Source organism: Catharus ustulatus, chromosome 3 (assembly GCF_009819885.2).
Source record: "Catharus ustulatus isolate bCatUst1 chromosome 3, bCatUst1.pri.v2, whole genome shotgun sequence".
NCBI lineage: Eukaryota > Metazoa > Chordata > Aves > Passeriformes > Turdidae > Catharus > Catharus ustulatus.
In genome coordinates this window covers 12,684,956-12,700,135 of record NC_046223.1, presented here as the reverse complement: position 1 = coordinate 12,700,135, position 15,180 = coordinate 12,684,956, and the positions used below count along the sequence as shown (strand labels likewise).

General features: G+C 42.1%; 1 protein-coding gene across 3 annotated transcripts in view; it reads left to right on the top strand.

Moving 5' to 3' along the window:
• Positions 1-15,180, top strand: part of ATL2 (atlastin GTPase 2) — a 39,750-nt gene that overhangs the window by 10,316 nt on the left and 14,254 nt on the right. For all 3 annotated transcript variants that reach the window (XM_033055197.2, XM_033055195.1, XM_033055196.2), the window contains exons 2-3: positions 8,985-9,262; positions 13,702-13,836. In XM_033055197.2, the coding sequence (XP_032911088.1) occupies positions 8,985-9,262; positions 13,702-13,836 (413 nt within the window). The remainder of the gene's footprint in view (positions 1-8,984; positions 9,263-13,701; positions 13,837-15,180) is intronic.

Here is a 15,180-nt window from a genome sequence, read left to right as displayed (position 1 = left end):
AGTTTGTAGCAAACTGCTTGTGTTGGACTGCTTTGTCTGCTGGTTTGGCTTCTGTAGCTGACTTGACTCTAAGCAGCATTGGATATATGGCAGAATTAGCAGGAGAGGCAGCGTGGTGCTGCATGGTGCTGGAAATGGGAAAGAGTGGGAGAGCCCCTGTGAGTGAGTGGGTGGTTAAGAATCAGCTGTGCTATTGAAACAGGCTTGAAGAGGCAACGGGGAGAGGGGAGGAGGCAGATACTGGCACTGTCCTGTTGGCAGAATTAATGTACTTTGAGCTGTTGCCTTAACAAGGGATTTGTGTCTAGCAGCAGCAATGATGCCTGGCAGAGACTCAGGAGCTGTGGCAGTAGGGGTGGGGCTTTGAAGTGTATGGACTTAGGTACTGTATCAGTTATTATGGATTAATTGCAGGAAAGGGATATGGCAGCCCAGGCCTGTTTCCTTAGCAGCAGGGATCCTGATAAAACTATTTATTGTAGCTGTGGGAGAAAAATCTCTTCCTCCAGTGGAAATAAAGTGAAGATATGCAAAAAGTGATTTTTTGGTTGTTGTTTCAATTCACTTTAACTGTGCCTTGTGTGGAACTTTTTTCCTGTTTTGATTCACATTGTTATCTGGGTGTTAATTGTGTGGACGAATGTTGTGTTTCCCCTGTTATGCTTCCCTTTCATCTGGTGAGTGTCAGTGACCCTACCAGGTTAAAAACGGCTAAGAAGGGAGAAAAAGAAATTGAAATACTCCATGGAGTTGTCTGCAGATAGTTACTGTATCGGTTTTGCAAGCTGTGTGATCTAGAGAAGAGAGTTTTTTAAAGAAACCTACATTCTCTCTGTACTGCCCTTTATTATTTGAAATGAAATGCAGAATTCTGGAGTTCAGTGCTGGAAAAACTGGCTGGAGGGCTCTCTTAGCTGCAGGAACTGAAAGAGAGATGAGAAGCTGAGTGTGAACTGAGGTTGGGCTGAAAGATCACTTCTGGTTGGGAGTTTCACTGAATTGTTAAGGTTGGAAAATACCTCTAAGATAAGAGTCCAGCTGTTATCCTGGTGCTGCCATGTTCACTGCTAACAGCATGTCCTCAAGTGCCACATCCTCTAATTTTGTGAACACTTCCAGCTATGGTGATTCCACCACTTCCTGGGCCAGCCTTTTCCAATGCCTGACCACCCTTCCCCATGAAGAAATGTTTCCTAATATCCAGCCTAAACCTTCCCTGGTGCCATTTGAGGCCATTTCTTCTCATCTTGTCACTTGTTACTTGGGAGAAGAGACCACCCTCCACCTTGCTACAGCCTACTTTCAGAAAGTTGTGGAGTGTGCTAAGGTCACCTTGAACCTCCTTTTCTTTAGGCTGAACTCCCCCAGCTCCCCCTGATAAGAGTTGTGCTGCAGACCCTTCACCAACATCTCAGGGTCCTTCTTGCAGTGAGGGGCTCAAAGCTGAACCCATACTTGAGGTGTGGCCTCACCAGGGCTGGGTACAGGAGGTTGATCACCACCCTCATCCTGCTGGCCACACAGTGGCTGCCATTCAGTTTGCTAAAACCAAAAAAGAAAAGTTTGAGCCTCTTTGGCTTGCTGTGTTTGCTTATGTTGCTATTTGTGACTGACAACTTGTTTAGCCTGGAAATGAGTAGGAAACCTGACCCTTTGGCACACCTTCCTGCCCAGCCAAAGGAAGCACTTGCTTTGCTTTCTGCTGAGCTCCTCTGTGACCGTGGCACAGATGCACCTCGGTAACTAAACCACCTCTGACTGGCAATCTAAAGACCAAACGTGGCATAATTGCAGTTGGCATCTCTCACTTTATTATTTTCTCCCTATTCTCGCTCAAAATACCAATTTAGGTTAGCTGCTCATTGTTTAAATTGCTGGCTGTTGACGTGAGGATACATACAAGGTACATAAAACACAGTTATGGCCTAAATCAATTAGAAAATACTGGCTTCTTGAGTGAGCAACCACCTTAAATAAAATCACTCTGAAATACAAGCAGAAGACTGCCTGGTTTAAATGTGTGTGGCCTGCAAGGATCCAGTTAGCTTTCAGTGTTCTTGAGGAGCTGTCACTTGCCATTTCCAGAGTTCATGGTGAACTAGGGCATTGTCAGACCTGGAGTACTCTCATTCCCATCCTAAGAGCCTGCATGGTGGGTAAGAAAAGGTGAGCAAGAGGCCTTTTAGTGCTTTAATCTGCCCTTAGTGTTTTAATACAGCTTTCTTTGAGGGGGCTGGAAAAGTACTGGTGAATCTTACTGTGGGTAGAGATCCTGTTAGGTCCTTCAGTGAGTGTGCTATTAATAGCTGATTTTTGGGCAGAGGGGAAGAAGGATGAGAAGCATGCATTCCCACTATCTTTACTCTGCATGATTTTTCTTGTAGCTATGGAGAAACATCTTTGTTACTGGGTTCATGATGTGCTTTCTGAAAAGCAGTGCTTTTTATATAATTTTTTTACTTACTGGGTTTGTACTGCTTCTGTCATAGTCTCTGCTTATTGGCATTTTATTACTTGTATTGGTTGAGAAGAGCTGAATTTGAAGGTTGGCTTTTTTTGCTACATATTTTGATTACATGAAGTTTCCCTCTTGCTTTTTTGTCCCCAGTAATGGAGAACACAAAATGCCAGCTTATCAGCATTTGGTGAAGGGGAGAGCTGTCTCCTCCTGCATGCATGCCAGCACCATTCAGCACAGAAGCAATTTAAGGCACTTAGGAGTAGACAAGCCTATTGTTTGATTAGTTGTGCTGCTTCAGGGGTATCTAGGTCATCAGAATATCTTTTTTTCCCCTTTCCCTGACAGAATTGTAGCTTCAAGTGCTTCTTGCTTCATCTCACAGTTTATGTAACAGTTCTAGATGTGTCCCTTTAACATCCCATGGCCCTGAAGGAACACAGAGAGTTAAATGTGTCTTTTCCCCCTCAACCCTGCCCCTACTCCTCCATCGGTCTTATTGGATGTCCAAACAAGTCTTTGGAACTTAGCTCATCAGTCCTATTTATAGCTGAAATATTTGAAACATTTAATTATTTCTGGCCTTAAAATGAGCTACTTGGCACTATTTACTAGTCAGCAATAAGAAAGCAGCGATGCATTAAGGTCTGTGGCAGCCCCATAGTTTCATGTAAGTTTATTGTGTGGACTAGGACTGCTGGAAAAAAGGGAGGACAATTTTGTGGCTTAAATCTAGGGATTTTTTTTTTCCTAGAAGATGTGTCCAAATAAGGTTTGAAGGTTAATATATTTTCTTTCTGTGCTCTAGAGCTCACTTCACACATGCCTACACTTTCCTTCGTTCACTACACCAAAACAAAAAATGTTAAAGCAGTTTGTCTCCTTTCTCTCCAAGGAAAATTTTGTACATGAAGCACTGAGAGAATGCCTTACATTGAAATGCAGTGCAGCAGTTTCCTCATGATGATAAATTATTTTAAGCTTTTGACTCAAGCCGTGAACTCCCTCAGGGTGTGGAGGTTGAACAAAATTTCAGCAAGATGGCATAAACTTAGCATAGCTCACTTCAGTTTGTTTTTCACCGTTCAGGTGATGGGAGGGGAGCCTGTCAAGCATCTGTATTGAAATGTGAACTGGGGACTTGAACTGCTGTTGGAATGGAGCCAAATGTGTGGTGCTGTAGAGCACCAGGAAAAAGTTCAGGCATGCTGAAAGCTGAAGTGTCTAGGTGTACTGGAAGTTTTGTTTTGAAGTTGACTTCTAGTAAAGTGCAGGTTTCTGTGCAAACAAAATATTAAGACTAGCAGCTAGAAGATTTATACTCTTTGAACTCCTTGTGATAGAACAAATGGGAAGTACTGATGAAGGGCATCTACCCTAATGAAAGTGACTTGAAACTAAAAAGCAAGTGGGATTTAAATTGATTTTAATGTTCTGCTGCATTTGTGGGCAATTATGTTCAACTCACTGTCCATAGAAGGAGTTACTAATTGTGATTCAGTGTTTGTTGATCAAAAACCTGTAGTGTATCTAAAATCAACTGAGTTTAGTAATTAGTATGTGCTTTTTTTTTTTCCCCCTTTAATGAAAGGATGTGGATAATGTGTTCAAAGAGTTCAAGCTGTATTTGGGTTCAAACTTAAAGGTAACTGTGCTTGTACTTTCTGTTAATTAGTGTGCTTAAAGAGAAGAACTTGCATTTAAAGCAGGCTGTCTCTTATTTTCATAGCATGCAGGTGTCTGTTTTTACTCTCGTGTTCTTACACTGCAGGACAAGTAGGTCATCAGCTGCTGGCTGTGTACTTGTGGGAAGCAGGAATTAGCTTTTCATTTTACCTCACCCTTTAAGAAATGGGTTATTTAGTGGGGTTTGTTCAGTTGAAATACTGTCTGCATACACAAGAAGCTGCTGTTCTCAAAATCTGGCTTAGTATTTCAACAAATGGTGCTTGTTCTGGGTACTTAGCTGGTGAGAATAAATAGCAGTCCTGCTGTAGTTGTTACTGAGTGGAGTGAGGAGTTTATAGGGAAACTGAGTGGTAATATCTTCCCTTGGCTATATTTGCTCCCATTCAAATCTGTCTGCTTCTGTGTCTTGCTGCAGAATGATGCTTTTCTTGTATCTCCCAGCTTGTTTGACCTGGGTTAGGAAGTGATTGTGTCATTCAGAACTGTGCATTAGCCCACAGGTTCTTAGGGAATAATTCAGTTTGGAAGAAGCCAAAGTGACGTAGGGACTGATTGGTGAGCAACCACAGTATTGGGGTGTGAATGGATGGCAGACTTCAGGGGCAAGTCCAGCTGATGATCTTTGTGCATCTGTTTGCTCCAGACAGAGCAGCATCCAAGTATGACCTTAGTCTGGAGTTTGTTAGTTCAGTACTACAGAAACTTCAAGGTCAGGTGAACATCTTGAAAAAAGAAAAATATAGCCGTGACTTTCTGGGCCTGCTGCACTGTGCTACGAGTTCTAGTGCCATATGGTGTGACAGATGAGAACTCCTATGTATGCACTAAAAACCTGAGGTTTAGATCTTCTGTGCACATGGGAATTTCCAACAGCATAGTGATCAATCCCTTGAGAGAGTTGGGTGAATCTACCAGTCCTTAATCCTGTGGCAGGAGGCAGCGTTGCCTCCCGTTGTGTGTGCAGAACATGGAACGTTCCTCTGAAACAACCGCCCTGTGTGACTGTACTGGGGTGGTAACTCCATTGCTGTGATGGAACTGGACTTAGCAAGGTGTTAAAATGTGCTATAAAAAACAACAAACCAAACCCCAAACAACAGAAGTCTGCTGTTTTGGTTGCCTCTGTAGCAGTACTGAAATGTATTGTCATGGAGACCTGTGAGGGGATGCTGCCATGAACTTTGCAAATCCAAAGCGCTGGCTCGCTAGGAAAATGTCAGCGTAGAAGTGGCTGTTCTGTGAATGCCACCTCTTCTAAAGTTAGTGCTCCTCTCTTTTATACTTGATTTGCTGAGATTGGACTATTGCAATAACCTACAGCAGTCTGTGGAATTTAGAACAAATCAGCTTAAATTCTGAGTTTTAAGTAGTACGCTGTGACTGTACTGGGGCAGGTGAGGAATGGGGGACAGCCAAGGGACAGGGCTTTGAGTTCTGAATTGCATAAACTTCTGGCCTGAGTTGACCTGACAGTGCTGTCAGCATGTTTATTTTATGAACTACTTTAAGAACTTTTGCAGTGCTTTTGCAGAAAACTGGACTGTGAAGGGGGGGAGTGCTTCTTGTCCTGACCTTTGTTTCCAGAGGCTGGACTGAAAATAATTCTTGGAAGTGTAATGTGACCTTTCTGCCCATGATACTAAAGCCTTCTAGAAAGGCTTCCTAAGTGCTGCCTGACACAGTGACTAGCCGGAGTGGCAGGGTGAGCAGCCAGAAGGCAGGATAAAGGTTCAAAAAAGGGTGTGACATCTGCCTAGGACACCTGAGGGGGTGGCATATGCTGGTTACGCTGCTGGGACAAGCAGCAGCACTTGTTCTGTAGTTAACATGCTTGACCTGTGCAATGTCTGTCCTGGTGATTGCTAACTAGTTCAGAATCTTGAAAGGAAGAGCCTTCTCTGCCACTCAAGCATGAAGTTATCAAACCAGCTCTTCTGGATGGATCAAGTTGCTTTCACAGCTGTCAGCACTGTAGTTCTCCACCCTCTAAAGTGCTTGACTGATGGCCATGATGGTCTTTTCTGTAGGTAGGTTGGGAACTTTGAGATCTATTAGGCTGGTAAGTCAAAGGAAAAAAAAAAGCCAACAAACCAACCAAATAAACCATACTTGCTGCTCTGGACTTGACTTCCAATTTCTACTGGTAAGTGAAATCTAATAGGAGTTGAGCAGAGCCTAGGATGAATCTTTTCTCCTGTTCCCTTTAAACTAATGAGCTTCAGTGGTGCAGAATGCTGTTAACAAGATGTGAACTTTTAATGGGCATATTGTGTGTAAACTCTTGGTACTACTATCTCCTTGTGATAGGGAGAATCTGCTTGTTTATAAATAACTAATGATAAAGGACCATTCCACTTGCTGGGAAATCTCCTTGGCCTGAAGAGGTTTTGTGTGGCTGTGCTCTGCACTGGCACAAGGATGCTGCTACAGCTTGAGGGTCTGACAAGTTTTGATGACTTCCAGGTAGGACAGGATGTTTAATGTCAAGTGAATGAGGGGAAGCTGCAGATGTGGCTTCAAACCATTTTTAGTCTACCCTAATTTAAAGACCCAATACCTTACCACAGGTGAAGTGTGTATTTAAATAGAAGAATAGGAGGCTGTTCCAAGTAACCAAGTCACACTTGTTACCGGGGTGTACCTTGAAGCAGAGGCTTTGAAACATTGTGTGGATGTGTTTGCTGAAACACAGGGCACCTCCTCTTGGAACTGACTTCAGTACTTTTATCAATAGAATATTCCCTTTATGTTTCTAGACAGTGATGCTGGAAGCTTTCTTTCTCACTGTCAAAATCTTTATCTCTCCATACCCAGGCTATCCTCCCAAGTTTTCTGGCCAACAAAGGATCCTGCCTATGTTGGACAAAACCTGTTTAGAAACTTTTAAAAAAGAGGAGAGGGCTTGTCTCACATCTGGAAATACAAAAACTTTAGGCCAAAGGTGAGAGACTTTCCTCTGAAGTGGTCACCAGTCAGTGTCAATGTAGTTTGGTGTCCTGTTGACAGGTTTTCTTTTAAAAGTTACTCCTAGTTGTCAGGCCTGCTTTTTGGTATGCTTTCTTAATCACTTTGAGTTAGGGTGATGCTTGGGACTGTTTTGCATACCCACTTGGATAATGTTGGAGTTCAGTTCTAGCTGCTTAGGATTTAAGCACTCAAGTGTTGAACACTTCCTGTTCAAACCAGCCTTAATAGATTCAAACCAAATTGTTTCAAGATTTAATGCCATTGAGCTTTGGGACAGCACAAGATTTGATGCTTGGAAGTGGAAATACCTCTGTCATTTTGCAATTAAATTGTTATCAGAGCTGTGTAAGGAGATGATTGCTGGAGAAACTTTTGGCTCGCCAGGTTACTGGTTTTTCAAATTCATGATATTTTAAATGCAATGTCACATTAAATCCACAAAACTGGAGCCCTGTTCATAGGTCTTTTGAAACTGAGAATGGTATCTCACATGTGAAGTCTGGCAAGAATGACTTGGCAGGTCCTGTGAGCACTGGCAGGTTCCCTGCCATGAATGAATGAAACTGTGTTCCATGGTGCCTCATGGATAGATCCTGCAGGAGAGCTCTTCTTGTGGGCTGCTTCCACAGGAATGTCTCTGTGGGCAACACATGGGTGGGTTGGGGGTGGCTGCTGCCTCGTCTTGGAAATGGAAACATGACTAGAAGGACAGTACTGAAAATCTTATGTGATAATCCCAGATAAGTAACTGGTAGGAAGGTGCCTTGATCAGGTTTGTGCGCATGGGCTTCCAACACAGCATGGCAAAATGTAAATTGGGAGTGGGAGGCAATTCTGTAAGCACAAAGAGGCTTTCCAGATGCTTGCTGGGAAAAGTGGAGTCAGGAATGGTAGAGCTGATTTCTGCTGTGGGACAAACTTCAGTGTTGTGGTGCCTGAACACGAGAGGAGACTTCACCTTGGATAGGTTAGTTTGGTTTTCTTTTAGTCCTCTAATCCAATTAGCTCCTGAATTCTAGAAGTTGGGAAAGTAGGATATTGGTACTGGTATAGTGTGTATCTGAAGGGCTGTGTTACCTCGTCATTCATTAGTAGGTTTAATCTGAATTAGTTTTTTCAGCTACTGTGTTATCCTGAAAGGGTATTAATTCTTAAATTGTGTATAAAATAGTGTCTAACTCTTTTTTTAAGAGTTGATATTTACTGTACCAAGTCTTGCTTAAATAGTGCATTGTAAGAATATGGAGCCAGAAACTACTCCAATGGTTTTGTTTTTTATCCCAGAAGTGTTAGGGCATGCACATGTTCAGTAATTTGTCTTGCAAACAGGGAATAGGTGTTCTAAAATCTTTACTGTATGGAGACTTGAAGCAGTGTTGAAATTAGAGATGATGGTGTTATCCTGGGATTCCATACTAGATCTGTGTTTTTGCTTGTACTTGTTGGCAAGCACACCTGTTGACAGAAAACATTCATTTCCCCTGACACCCTTACAACAGAACAAGAAGGTGCTGATATAAAAATGCCCTTTTTTGGTTGTCTTTGGAGCTTGTTTGGAATTTTTTTTTCCAAATAAAGGGCCCTTGACTTAAGATGCCTTTAAAAGTGGCTTTGAAAAATCAGGGTTGGGTTTTTTTGTGATTCCTTAATACTTAGAGAATATCTAAAAGTGGAAAGATTTGAAATGTAGGTTGGACACAAAGCTGATGAAAATGGCCAGGGAGCTACTGTTGACCTCTTTGCATTCCCAGGAACATCACCCTTGCTGCTGGAAGTGTAAGCCCAGCTCAAGGCTTCAACAATTTAAAAAAACAAAGCTTCTTGCCCTAAGTTGCGACTTACTGATGTGTTCTCACCTGTGAATTTGCAGGTAAGCTTTATGAAGAAGGAGAGGACGATGCCCTGCCAGACTCAGATGCCCTGCCGGACTCAGACGACGAGGTGGAACTGGATAAGCCACGCCCCATACAGATTGTCCTTGCTCATGAAGATGACCATAACTTTGAATTAGATGAATCGGCATTGGAGAAAATCTTGCTTCAGGAGCATATTAAAGATCTTAACATAGTAGTTGTATCTGTAGCAGGAGCTTTCCGTAAAGGAAAATCTTTTCTGCTGGACTTCATGCTTAGATACATGTATAACAGGGTGAGTAATTTGGATTTTTCCTGTAGGAGAAAAGTACTTTGGTATTTTAGTAATTTCTCTTTGTGTTTGTTAACTTGAGCATAAATATAGCAGGTCAAAAATTTCTGGTATATTGGGGGAGGGGAAGTCAGCTACTCTGCTTCTACACTGTGAAGGAGGGTATTTAAGTGACAGTTTTTCAATGTACCCTATCTTGCAGTTATCAAGGGAATTTATTGGTGTCCCAGTGTAAGTGGACACAAGAAGAACTTGAATGATGAAGTGTGATGGCTTTTTAATTGAGGTTTGGGGAAGGGCTTTTCCAGGTGGTGGCTTGAAGGAACCTTGACTTTATCTCCTGAAATCATATTATAGCATTCACTTGCCCATTGATGCAAAAATAAAAGTCTTACCAGATCGCTGTTGGAGGGCTAAATCTGCTTAAATATGATGTATGGCAAAAAGGAGAAAGTTTCCTGTGTGCTGCTTGGAATGCATTTCTGAATGCAGTCCAAGAACTCTTAAAATCCTTTTAAGTTATTGATTGATTAATGCCTGGTACAAAATTTAATTTCTTCTTTTAGTTTGTAGCTTTTGGCTAGCGTTGTCTTGTGACTGCTATGCTTTGAACCCTTGTCTGACATGGAGAAGGTGGAGTAGGGTGTTCTGTGAGCCACACAAGTCTGCCTGTCACAGGCTGTGGGGTGTTTCTTTTAGTCTGCATTGTGAATATTGTCAGGTCAGTGCTTTGTTGCTTTTTGAAGCTCTTAAAAACTCAGAACTGATTCCTTTTTTGGTCACTGCTCTTTGGAGCTGGTTTGCACAAGCTAATTTGGCTTGAGAGAAAATCAAGTTGTACCCTGCAGCTACAGGAAATACGGCAAATGAAGACTTTCCTTCTCTCTATCCCAGTAGTGCCTGCTGTTGAGTTCCTCTCCCTCATTTACCAGGAGCTCTGGAAGAAAGACCCTGAGGATGGGGTAGGAGGAATACAGAGTAGCAAACTGGTACTCCTAACTTGTAGAGACTCTTTTAACTCAGGGAGGGGAAAAGTTTCATGTGATAGGGATGGTGTTCAAAATAAACCAAACAGTAAAAACCCCACCAATCCCTGCAAACAAAGTAAACCACAAACTCCTACATACAACAGTCTGGGCAAGATGCTGGGCTGGGTAGAGGTAGTGTGAATTCCTTTTGAAAACAGAAGGCTGGGCTTTAGACAAATAATATTAATTTTCAGATTGTGAAAAAAAAACCCAACAAATATTCGTATAGCAACAGATTGAAATGCTGTTTCAACCTTGTGTGTCAGGCCTCTCTGTTTCCTTTACTGTGCAGTCACTCTTCTCAGTTTTCTATGGATGTCCTTCAAAATAGCATTTGTATCTGTTGAACTGAAGATGAAAGCAAGCCCGGTCATCTACTCTAACAGCTGTTTCTTACCAAGAGCAGAGAGGTCTTGCTCTCCATGTGCTGTTTCTGACCAGGCATTTCCATTCTGGAGCTGTAATGCTTGCAGACCCTTAGTTGAACTGATCCAACTCACTGGTGCATCAGAACACCCTGCACTTTGCTGAGTTGTTTTTCTGCCAGCTCAGTGACGTAAATTGGCTTAGGGAAGAAGTTTGACAAGCATCAGAACTGCTGCAAACTGATTGATGGAACTGGGGGTGATGGAGGATAAATGCTATGCCTCCTCTTTGGAGCACTCTTGAGTTGTATGAAGTCAAATGATAGCCTCTGCTTATCCAAATTTAGTGCAGGAGGAGAGATCTTGGTATAGTTTTATAGTACTTAGTCTGAGCCCTCCATTTTTAGTCAGGCTCAGTTGCAAGTCTGTATTTTCTGTGAACTAAATATTGCACAGAATATTGAAGTGTCTGCATTCAGTTCATATGCCAATCAAGCAGTTTTGGGATGTCCTTTTATGTGGACATTAACATGCATAATGAACAACTTGCCAAAAAAACCTTCAGAACCTCATTTTCTTGTCTTATACTGAGGGCCAGAGGTCATGTGGAAGGTTGCCATTGTAAAAATCTCACTGGTGCCAGCTGAAGTCACAGGTAGGATTTTGGCATGGTAGAGGTTGATCACTGCCTTCAGGGAAGTGGACATCTGGTGTCAAGCACTGTTCCTTAGTGTTATGATTACTCTTTGAAAATGGAACAGCAGCAGTTGTGTAATCAGCAAACTGCTGCAAGGATTCTGTGGTCTTAAGTTTTAATAAGAATTGGGTGTAGCAACACATCTTACTTTAGATGTGAAAGTTTATTTTTACAGGAGTGTCACCTCTTCATGTTGAACTAATCTTCAAGGCGTACTGTATTTTAATGCACTGAGCAAATAAATCTGCATTGGGCTTTTCCTTAGCGTGGAGTACATTTAGAAAAATTACCCTTTAGGTGGCTGAGATAAAATTGCAGAGCAACTTCTAGCTTGATTTCGAGTAGGAGCCTTTTTTCTTCTTCCCATTTCCTGAATATCTTTCAAGCCTGCTTGAAGGATGGAAACTTAAAATACTGAGCTTTAGCTAAGGAAAGGTGTAGGTAACAAGCTAGGAGTGTTTCAAAATGATGCAGAGGTCAGCCAGAGGCAGGCTTAAGTACATCATCCATAAGATGAAGCAACTTCAGTGGAAGTTATGCCTGTTAAAACACCAAAGTCTCCTGTGATCCAAATCACGTGTGAAATCAAATGAGGTCATATCTGCTGCTCATTGAAGGATTTATCAAACTGTTTGTGTAGTTTTGATCTGATTTGTTGCAAATAGGAATAGTGTCTGGACCAAAATGGGATAAAGTATTCCTGTATAAAAGAGAAATGGAACATACTGAATAATACATTCTTTTTGAAAAGTAAGAAGCTGCAGTCCATTGACATGTACATGTGAAATATGGTACAGCATTGCCAAATTGTATCCTGAAGTGTGCTGCAGCACAAAGCAGGCTTGGACCTTTCATTCCTAGAGTGGTCTGTGGAAACATAAGCATCTTCTGGGATAAAAAAAACTACAGGGAAAAGCTGTTCAGGTTTTGCTTAGTGTCTCTGGTAGAGATGTATGTGCCTATGAAGATAAACAAATGAAAAGGAAAAAAAAAACCCCAAACAACCAAATCAAAAAACAATTTACCTGTAAAGACCAGTAGAACTCTTTGCTTTCATACCTGTGTTCATTTTCTTAATGTTTATCTGCTTATCTCACCTTAGTCTGATCCAAGTAGCAGAGTTGAGTGGTACACTGTTAGCATTTGGGAGAGTGCTGGTGCAGAACTGCTGGATTACCTGCATGCTGTTAGGCATGAGGAAAGTGTGCAGGTTTTTTTCCCATCCCCCTTTAGAAAGAAGCAGTTTCGTTTAGTTGTTTCAAGTATTTTTACTCTGTACAGTCCCTGGGTACTCTTGCTGTGTTCTCAAATGTGAAGAAATGTCTTGAGCTGTTATCTGGAAACTGCCAGTGTGGCGTCAGCAAGGTAGAGCCCAGAAGAGAATTGAGAAATCTCCACTTTGACCTTCTCAGTGGACTTTTTCCTGGCTGGTAATCTACTCTGGGTAGTTCAAGGCAAATTCATTAAATGTCTCTTATACCACCTTGCTGTGTTCTGGCCTGTGAAAGAAAGGTTTTTCTGTAGCCCCCTCATCAATTAAAATGTTATCTGCCTGCCACTTCTTTGGTGTAGGATTTCAGTGTATATAAACCTATCAAAGTGAAACTTCCTTGGGATGCCTGCTCATCCTCTTTACTTGCCAGTGTGTGAACTACATTTCTGGGTTAGATGTGCTCATATAATGGCTGGACTCTTGTGGGTGAGCTGCTGCTCTCCACTGCCTATCCTTCAAGACCTCATTACATTCCATCAGCCAGGAATGTTAGCTGCCAGCTGTACTCGCCTCTCAGACAGCTTCTCAACTTTAATATGGGTGGGTTGATTGACATATATCAAACTCTTTACCTGACCTTTTCTTTTACCAGATCTGCTCTCTGTGGCTTCTGCAGGATGGCATTGGGAGTCTTGTACTGCCTTCTGTTAGTGCAGGGACTCAGATGCTTGGCCAGCTGTTAGTGAGGGGGAAGGGAGAGGATTAAGTTAAGATCAGATGTTTTGTCTCTTGCTGAGGTTTAGCTGTTCCTGAGTTGAAATATGTGCTCTTGTGTTTGAGCAGTTTTCCCAACTGTGAGAGTAGAACTGGTGGACAAAACTGTACTGTTCTCAATACCTCTGAGTGCTTGAGATTCAAAAACTGTGCACATTTACTCTCCAATGACTGAAAAGTGCAGCTGCTGTAATGCCATGGTGTTGCTTAGTGGATGATCTTGAAACACAGCAGAGTAGCATTGTGTTTTAATGTGTAGTGTTGTCAGCTGACTCTGAGGAAAATGTAATAACTGTGGAAGTCTGCTAAAAAATAGCAAAATAAGAATCTCCTCCTTGGTTTTACATAAGTTTTTCCTTTTGTAGACTTCTCCTTGCTGGATAGGTGGAAACAATGAGCCATTGACTGGTTTTACGTGGAGAGGTGGATGTGAACGGGAGACCACTGGCATTCAGATTTGGAGTGAAGTGTTTGTAATTGATAAACCTAATGGAACAAAGGTGAGTGCTTTTCTTACCTTGATTTACTCAAGGTCTCCCTTGGAGGAGTTGTAGGCTTTTTGGTTTGGTTGTATGGTGGGGGTGATTAGGTGGTTTTGATTTTTTTTTTGTTTTGTTGGTTTTTTTGTGGTGTTTTTTTTTATGTAACGGAGAGGCTGTGATTGCCCCATCCTGGAAGGTGTTCCTGGTCGGGTTCAGTGGGGCTCCAAGAAATCTGGTCTAGTGGAAGGTGTTCCTTCCTTCGGCAGAGGGGTTGGAACAAAATGATCTTTAGAGGTCCCTTTCAGCCAAAATTGTTTTTGTCATTCTAAAACTTAAATAGGATTTTTGCCTCTGTCAATTTTTGTTATTTTTGCCACTTTTAATGTCCTGGATTTCACGGTAGCTGTTTGAACATTGGTTGCTTTCCTTTGCATGAGTAGCTGTGTAACATATCTGTAAACTATATCAGTGTAAGGATGGAGATTGATTCTTACAACCCAGCAGAAAAAATTCAACAAAGTCTCATTCTGAGAATACTTTGTTTTGGCAAAGTCTATCCCTCCATGCTGATGGGTGGATTATCCTGGGGATGCTGTAAAACTGTAACGGCTATAAATACCATCTACAGACAAATGCTGTGGTGAACAGCTTTGTATCACACACTGTTCTTTGAAGGGTGAGAATATGTTCTAGCTGTGTTCTAGTGAAATGTAGTAGAAATGGCTGTGCTTCAGTATCTGGAAGCTGGTCCTTCCATATAATTTTAACAGGCAGCCTATAAAAAAGGACCAAGTCCAATAGTGGGGGAAAAAAAAGCACTAACTTGATTCTTTTTTAACTCTTAAGTCAGTTTAACTGCGAAGTTACTTGGAGGTTTTTATGCTGAAACAAAGTGTTAATGTCATTAATAAATATTTACTCCACAACAGTGGTGGTGATCTCAAACAATTTGTGTTCTGAACCATCAGTTTTAGGTTACAGTAATTTCACGACCATAAGGCACGCCGGACTATAAGGCGCACCCCCGGGAGTCGGCAAAATTCGCAACTTTGTAGATCATATAAGGCGCACCGGACTATAGGGAGCACTTTTTTTTTTTTGCAGTAAGGCTCCGCCCCCAGCTCCCCCCACACGATTGCTGGACGAGGCCCCGCCTCAACCCTGCAGCCATTGGCCACCGGGCCCACCTCCACCCGGCTGCCATGGCACTGCCAGCTCCCCTCATGGCTCACACTTCCGGGGTGGCAAATATCGCAACTTTGTACATCAGATGAGGCACACCGGACTATAAGGCGCACTTCTGGGTTTGGGGGAAAATTTTAGTCAAAAGGGTGCGCATTATAGTTGTGAAATTACTGTATT